Consider the following 8,167-nt stretch of genomic DNA (forward strand, 5'->3'; position numbering starts at 1 on the left):
AACTACACATTTAGATTTTGGTTAAATTCATAGGAGACTTTAGAACAGAGCTACCAAGTCTCACGCATTCTGAGTGAGACTCGAGCATTTAGGGGCCATCTCACAATCTCACGCATGGCACCCATCTTTCTCACACATCGAGCGAAGTCTGCAACTCGGGCCTATAATAATGAGCATAGCCCAAAGGATTAATGTGATAGTTGCAATTGAAGGTATATTTCCCTTTTGTCATTCAAAATAGGTAAAAAACAGTCACTTAAGTATGAACCTGATTGCATCATTAAGAGCTAAAAATTGAAAAAGCTCCCTACCGCGATACCGAGGGAGGGGTAAAAAAAACCTCCCACCCTCACTCATGCGCCGAGATGCTGAGCCATGAAAATCTCACTAATAAAATTCTTTTGCACTTGGCATCCCTGTTAGAACTTCCATGACTTTGAAGAGACTCCCACCAGGGTTGGTATGATTGATCAATATAATGTACCGGTATAGCAGAATTTTTATAAGCAATGAATCTCGAAAAAAAAATGTATTTCTGCTTTATTTCCGTGGTTTCACTTCTGGTATGTCATTGAATTTACTATTTCTGTGCGACTTAGGCTTCATAATCTAATCATGAAAATAAACAATGCTCCTGTTGTATACTCATGCTTTGCTTACTGTAACCAATACTAGTATGATATATCGTCTTATCATGTGTATACTTTGACAAGATCTGGAACAGAACTAGAGCTGTAAACGTGTACAATATACATGTCACATATACTTTGTAGCTTACCACCAGGTGAATTTCATTCAAAAATAAATAATTAATAAAACAAGTTGGCTCCAGCTCTGGTTAATTATTGTGTTTTCATCATTGTGGGCTTCTCTGGCACCCGGTTAGCATACAATTTTGTAATTATACCTGACATGTGGGCAAGCTTATTTCTGACAGCAGCAAGAGCAGAGTTCTGTGCATGGTAATCCAGCTTTCGAGCACTTGCAGCGAGAAACACATCCAGCTTCTGCCCTGCAGCCACACTTGATGAGCTCCTTACAGGCTTTAGCTGCTTCAGGAATGGTCAACCAAACTGGTGCCCAGTGACCATCCTCCATTGTCCATCCCCATCCCTCTGGAGAAGGAACTGCAGATTGTGCCTGGCGACATGTTGTCCAAATGCCACTTTGGTATAATACCCTCTTGATATGCTGGAGCAGTGCATCCTAATATAGTTTGGAAAAAAAACCACACCAGATATATTGTATAGTTAATCAACTGTTTCAACAAATAATAACATGTTACCTTAACATAAAAAAGAACTGTTTGGTTGAGATGGTGACAAATTCCTATCATATCTGTTTCTTTTTAATACCAGTACTTAAATACTATTTTCATAATAGCAAGTTTCAAAACAAGCCACCAGGCTTTGAAGGTTGTACAAACAAGAACTTGAGTATCGCATTGCCCAACAGAATGATTAACTCCATTTGCATTATAGGAAATGATTATTTAAACTATGAACACTGATGTTGGTATCATTATGTTATTTTCATTGATTTTTCAGGACATTAATCATGTTTTTTTCAAAAGTATTTGCAATTTAATTTCTTGTTCCGTGTATGTCCTATCCCTTGGGGTAAGGAAAGTGACTGTGAATGTGCAAATGAACGTACCTGAGTTGGGGGTATGTTCTCCAGGTTTCTTTTCCTCTTGCAGAAGAGCTCTCGGCGCGCTTCATTCACAGAGACGAGATTGCTTGTCACATCATACATCAGGACTGTAAATCGCTCAAGACAACTGATATGTTCAGATGAAACATCTACTGCTTGGAATGGATGATCCACAAAATGAAGGAATGCTTGTGTCACTTCAGGATAAGATTTCCAGACCCTCCATGCACTTTTCTTCCCTTTTCCAAGGAAGCAAGACGTGGTATCACAACCTGTGTAAGCATGAAACAGGGGCAGCGCTCGTGACTTGTCATCTCCAAGATGTTTGCAAATGTTATTGATGTTGTAGTGACAGAAGTTCTTCCCCACACCGAACGCCACCCAAATGTCAATGTCAGGATGTTCAATGAACAATGATGGAAACTGTCCGATGAGAATAACAAGAACGTCTGTGTCCACTGTTCGGATTACAATCTTCCTTGACCCTCTCTCCACTGCATGCTGAAGATGAACTGTGATTCTTGTATCTGCTTCTTCATGTGTGCAGTCTGCCATGGGTTCACAATCACCCCTTGCAATCACCGAAGTACCTGAAAAGTCATAAAAGAGAAAAAGAGAAAGACTTTGAATTTTCTTCTCTGCCTATGGACCCATAGATACATGTGTTCTAAAGTTACATGGATAATACTTCAAGATTAGTGAGATCATATGAAGCTCTTCCCAAACTAATTCCCACTCATCAAGCTTTTGTTATGCATTGGTTGTAATTACACAAAATGTATCTTAATCTTATAATTATTAGAGATAGTATTGTCTAAATCAGAAGTACATAAAGAATAACGTACCTGAGGTTACATACAGCTCCTTTTCTTTGGGACACTCTAGTTCAGCCACTCTCTGTGTCAGGAATGCGAACAGCTCTTCTTTGTTAGTACTGTCTTGGAGGAAGTCTTTCCAGTTGGCTGGCATTTTGGTCGTGGGTGCTACCTTTCTGCGCAATCCACTTCCACGCTTCTGTCGAGTAGATTCCTTGATGCTGCAGGCTAAATATCGGTCCCACACCAAGTCTAGTCGTTTGATTCCTGTCAATTCACGGTCCAGAATGGGCTTGAACACTGTTCTTGCATAGTCTTCAAATGTAGACACGGATGATGTTGGCAACCCATGAACTAGAGCTGCACCATCAAAAATCTTACAGTCTATGTGTGCAGGCGGCTCTCCTTGTCCATTTGTGTCCAGACATGTTAGTAATTTGGACTTGCTTGATGTCAAGCGCAGTTTCCCGCCAATTGATAGAGATGGTGGGTGTACCTGATTCTCGTGGCTGAAGAATACTGTTGGGTCACCATCACGCAGCTGGTTTGCAATGTACATGCGACCAAAGAGGCTCACATCATTCTGAAGAGATGTAATTTTTGCAGTTTTGCGATTCCTTTGTGTCTTCACTGATGTCTTGAAGAGCGGAAGAGAATTCTTTTTGATTGGTGCATGGATGGATTTGGTTTTTTCAATGAACACTTCCCGATTGTACGCTTGATACTGACTGGAACCAAGTTCTTCGATATGCTGTACTGTCTCTACCACTGATTTATCAGCACATACCCGAGAGTGCAAGACCAACAATTCAGAATGGTCCTCAAGGAAAGGGTTGCCATATTCACTGATTGTCTCAATCAGTTTTGCTGTTTGACTACTGAAAGATTGTTGATCTGATTGAGTCTCTTCATGATGTTTGCAGTTTTCCTCTGGATCTTCTTCAGGTAAGTATTCACGTTCAAACTCTGTCAACAGTCTGGCTTGCTCGGGACCTGCAAGCATCCATCGTTGGAAAGCATCAGGATTTTCGGTTAAGCCCACGGCTCCACCTTTACCTTTGACTTTTGCATTTTCCTGTTCATGGACTTGATCAATTGGAAGTGCAGAAAACCTCTTCTGTGTTTTGCTTACAACCCAGTTCTTCTGGAGCCCCTCTGATACAGCGTCTGGTAAGGACTGCATGTCTCGCAGATGGACAGAAACCCAACGGCAGTAATTGTAGTGGTCCAGTGCAAAAAACAAGAACATCAGGCTTTGCAGTGACTCCACAAAGAGGAGGAAGTCCCTCTCTCGATGAGCTCTGATGAATATCAGGATCAAAATCTGAGTTCGCAAAACCAAGTCCCAGTACTGGAAGGTAGGGCTTTTACTAGACATAGAATGTCTCCAATCCTCAAATGTTCGGTTCCCACTTGTTGCTGCAACCTGTTCAAATGCCTGATGTTGTAACTTCGAAAGAGCTAGGGCAGTTACCTGGTGAGCATGTCGGGTCCTTGTAACATGAGCAGCTTTAATGAAGGAGTTAGCTGTACCTGATGATGCAACACCTGAGTCGGTAAGAGCTTCCGTCCATCCGCTTTTGTCAAGGAAATCACCAAATGCTGTCCACAAGGCTTTCTCCAAATGAAATCCACCAAACATGATCACAAACTTATCCTCACCATGGGTTGAAGGCCAGGTCCATTGTATGTGCTTGCAGTTAGCGAATATTGGACAGTCACACGCCAACACAGGGATTTGGCCTGGATTAAGGAAGTTAGTGACAGTTGCAAGGACATTCATAGCATGCTTTATCATGGCAGGCGAGTCTGCCTTCTCTTGGAAGAGAGGGAGAAGTGCGATGACAGCAGGAGGATCAAGAGGAGGTGATTGCTTAGATGCATGATATGCAGCCCATGAGATCACTTCTCCTTTCTTAAGTGTTTGTCCGTCGAGTAGTTCAGAGGCATGCTGAATCCATTTTCCCTCTTCTTCTTGTACGTCTTGAAGCTTTCCATCTACAGCCGTCATAGTAACCTTGGGAACACTAGTAGATGATGCTTTGAGATGGACTGATTCGACTATGCTATACGAATCAAGCAGTTGAGGTCTCTCATTTGGATTTGCAGGAAGAAACCACTGTGATACCCGCCTCCGTCCAGGATGGTATTGTGTAGGAAATTGGATGACACTTATGCCACTTCCATGAAACGATCCTCTAGCTGTAGTTGACGATGGGTTATGATCAATGTTGTCTAGTGCCCCAACTGTAAAAATGCCTTTCCTCAGAATGGATGGACACACAATGTTTTCAGCTGTGAACTGCTTGCACATTGCAACTGATAATTTCTTCTCTAACTGTAGAACTCTCTCATATGAGATGCTTAAACCAAGCCTGGCCAGTTGATTTATCAGCTGCTTGTTCCTTGTCGTGGTATGGATGTTCAGGCCAATGTAGATTGGAAGTGGTGGTTCTCTATCCTGAGACTGGCGTTTATGCGGGGTCGGATTTCTGCTCTTCTTCTTTGAATTATGGAGGAACATCTGGGCCATTGTGCAACATGCCTGTGAGTCATCACCATCCTCATTGTGTTTTAAGTCTGGTCCGTAAAGGATCATTGATGACAGGAGTGTAAGACTTGGAAGCATCTTCTGACAATTCGGGGGGAAGCTGCCGGAAAATTCAAAATGTGTTTTCCTGAACATTTCTTCTCTGCAGATTTTCGCAACTTTGGCGAACAGGAAAGCTTCAGTTTGGTAGTCTTTGTCCTTTAGAGCATCCTTCAGCATTTGTTGCATACCTTCAGGGAATATGAGAACAACATTCTTGCCATCTGATTGTTCTTGTACGCCTGTTTCGAAGAAGTGATCCACAAGCTTCATTTTCAACCGGCCCTTGTTCACAGATACATGATGTCCAAGACTTTCGAGATGCTGTTCATACTTCTCGTGGAGATCGGATAGCTTGAAGATGTACTGCCCATCTTCTATTGCAAGCTCAACATAAGAAACCAGCTCAACAAATGCTCGAGCATGTGCTCGTTCGCCCTCTGTCGTTTCTGTACTGGAAGAACCAACTTTGCGCTGATGGCCCCTATAATTGTTCCTAAATTTAGTCAAACAATCTATGTGATACTTCGCTTCTAGAGCAATGATGTCACTTCCTGCTATTTTGTGCATGAGTTCTTCATCTTGCATATCACTTGCCATTTTCCTGAGAGACTGATCAGCTTCAAATGTTTGAAAACTATGCAGTTTGTCATTGCCAATTTGTTCACAGAAGAGACACAAACTCCTGTATTCAAATCCCGACTTCTGGCGCTTTGACCGTCTCATGTCACATTGTGCATCTCCTTCTTCTTCATCTTTTCTTTCCCCTTTCAATTTGCGTTTGAGTTTGTCATTATTAAATTGTTGATGACAACAACGGTGCCACAAGGCATTGTTTCTCACAAATGCCTCAACTGTTCCTTCAGATCCAAAGTCCACATCAATTGGCAAGGCGTTTATTTTCCTGAACTCCTCAACATTTTTCAAAAATGAAGCATAAACCTTTTCAGCATTGAGTCCCCCTTTTTTTGGACAGTGAAGTTTTTCTTGTGTTTGTTCCTGGCAGATTACACAAATGCTCCAATCCATGGTGACCTAAAGAGAATTAAGAAAATTAAAATGAATATAATTAAAATCAATACTACAGATACCGGTACCAGTAACTTACTTCATTCTTCTCTCCCCACCTCCACCCCTTCACTTTGGCTTATAGATATACAGTTGTAGCTGACTTGAATAAATGTCATTATGTAACATCATCTTTGATTGACAAGACACTAGAACTTAGCAATCATTTCATTTTGCTGCTGGACGCATGAGGTTAGTTGAACTATTGTTGTTTTTAATGTAGTACACTTTTTCCTCCTATTAATCACATGGATTTGGGATGGAATGCATTTTGACATGAAGCATCATAAATATTTGAATAAACCGCCTCTGTGGTCGGGAATATTCCACTCTAAGCCATTTTTTTACGCCTTTGTAAACTTCCCCCTAGACTTTGTTCACCAGCCAATTACAATTACAAATGTGAACCAACCAAACATTACTTTTGAATAGCATGTCTATAGCTATCAGACCCAAAATATTCAAACCACTTGGAGTCTTTATCAGTGAAATTACAAATGTAAAGATATTATAAGAAGAATTCAAAATGTCTCAATTTTACTTCAACTCTGGAAACAATAAACATTTACCCTTTTTAAACCTTTGAATAACCTCCATAAGAAGTAAACACATAGAGAGCAGAAGGGAAAACAATACATAAGTGCTTACAGAAACTGAGCAGTCCCTGTGTTAAACCTATGGGACTCGGACAATCTCAAAGGAAACAGGTTACATTTGTTTGGAAATATGTGGGGCAATACCCAAAACAAAGTTTTCAATGCAATAAATGCAGCTCTCCTGCTGGTAGACTAGTGGTTTTGGTAGAAAAAAAAATATTAGCTGCAACACACCTGGTTCTGTCATTGTCCAACATTTATCTGAACCGGTGTGATGCCACGCTTTGCTATTTCTCTTCAAGAGGTAGATACTGCTTTGATAATCCTTTATCAGTAATATCAAATAATTTAGTAAAAAGGTGCTTAAGAATACTGGACTGTTCCAACAATCCCCCCTCAGGTCTGCAACACAGACTAACCACCTGCTACCATAGGAAAACCAGTATAAAGTAGTGCATTATTGTAAACATGCACATGTAGTGATGTGGGTCTGAATTCCAAGACTAGCAACCTAATACTAGTACATTGCATTGCCTACGTACATAGTTGTATTGCAATTGCCCATGTTGTACGGTACAGTGTGCAGACCTCCTCACAAAGTCTGTAAACAGACTGCAGATCAATGTGACTAGACTGAGACATGATGAAATGTATGTATGTCATCTGAAGTATCTAAAAAGTGCAGTTTATTTTATAGTAGGAATAAATCCCTGAGGAAAAAAAACACATTATCTAATAAATTATTTAGTTGAACATTTGAAATTTGCATGAGAAATAACAGTTAGTGGATTTGTAATCATTTAAAACCTCAATCCGAGGATTTCTTGATCTAATTTTTATTTGAAAAAAATATCTGTACAGTCAATTGTCTGTGATACATGAAATTAAATATTATAGGCTTAAATTGAAGGAGGGAATTTTCTCATTCTTTATAGTAGGCCTAAAGGTGCTCCACACTGGAGATTCGGTTTATCTACTGTCATGACTGTTTGAGAACAGAACTTGAAGGCTTAATGTTAGAGGTCTAACGCTAGACTAACTCAGCAACTGACATTGATGGTCAAATGTAATTGTTAGAGGGTCTAGATATCTACCCCTGTAGGGTCTAACAGTAACATATTATGTTCCATATAAAACGGTCTAGATAGTCTACAACTGATTGAAAGTTTAGAATCTAGGCCTAGGGTCCTACTTCCGCTTTAAAGAATTTGACCCAACTAGATTGTTCTAGGCCTACTTCTAACCTTAGTAAGGTCTACATCTGGCAACGTGCAGTATATGCTTAGGCCTAGACCTAACTAACGTTAGGTTAGAACCTTTTCTAGACACCTAGTGTTACCGGTACTTAGAACTGCTAGGCCAGGGGCCTACTGTTTATATACAGGCCATAGAGGTCTAGGTCTAGAAGGTCTTTAAAAAGTAAATGCAATATCCTCAGGCTTAGC

General features: G+C 40.5%; 1 protein-coding gene across 1 annotated transcript; it reads right to left on the minus strand.

Annotated features, from left to right (window-relative positions):
- Nucleotides 1-640: 640 nt before the first annotated feature.
- LOC139745355 (uncharacterized) lies at nucleotides 641-3,027 on the minus strand. Its single transcript, XM_071655751.1, has 3 exons — nucleotides 2,499-3,027; nucleotides 1,657-2,243; nucleotides 641-1,206 (listed from the first exon to the last, which is right to left on the minus strand). Exons 1-3 carry the CDS (start codon nucleotides 3,025-3,027, stop codon nucleotides 925-927), a joined length of 1,398 nt encoding a protein of 465 aa, XP_071511852.1. The 3' UTR covers nucleotides 641-924.
- Between the last annotated feature and the right edge of the window lie 5,140 nt (nucleotides 3,028-8,167).

This window comes from Diadema antillarum, unplaced genomic scaffold (assembly GCF_040938485.1).
Source record: "Diadema antillarum isolate AM-2024a unplaced genomic scaffold, OU_Dant_1.0 seq00001259_RagTag, whole genome shotgun sequence".
Taxonomy (NCBI): Eukaryota; Metazoa; Echinodermata; class Echinoidea; order Diadematoida; family Diadematidae; genus Diadema; species Diadema antillarum.

What these genes read in the sequence shown, in the direction of transcription:
- LOC139745355 (XM_071655751.1), bottom strand. Translation starts at nt 3,027, where the DNA reads ATGTACATTGCAAACCAGCTGCGTGATGGTGACCCAACAGTATTCTTC. An exon ending in GGAGCTGTATGTAACCTCAG is followed by an intron (nt 2,244 to 2,498) that starts GTACGTTATTCT and finishes ATGACTTTTCAG; the next exon opens with GTACTTCGGTGATTGCAAGG. An exon ending in AGAACATACCCCCAACTCAG is followed by an intron (nt 1,207 to 1,656) that starts GTACGTTCATTT and finishes AAACTATATTAG; the next exon opens with GATGCACTGCTCCAGCATAT.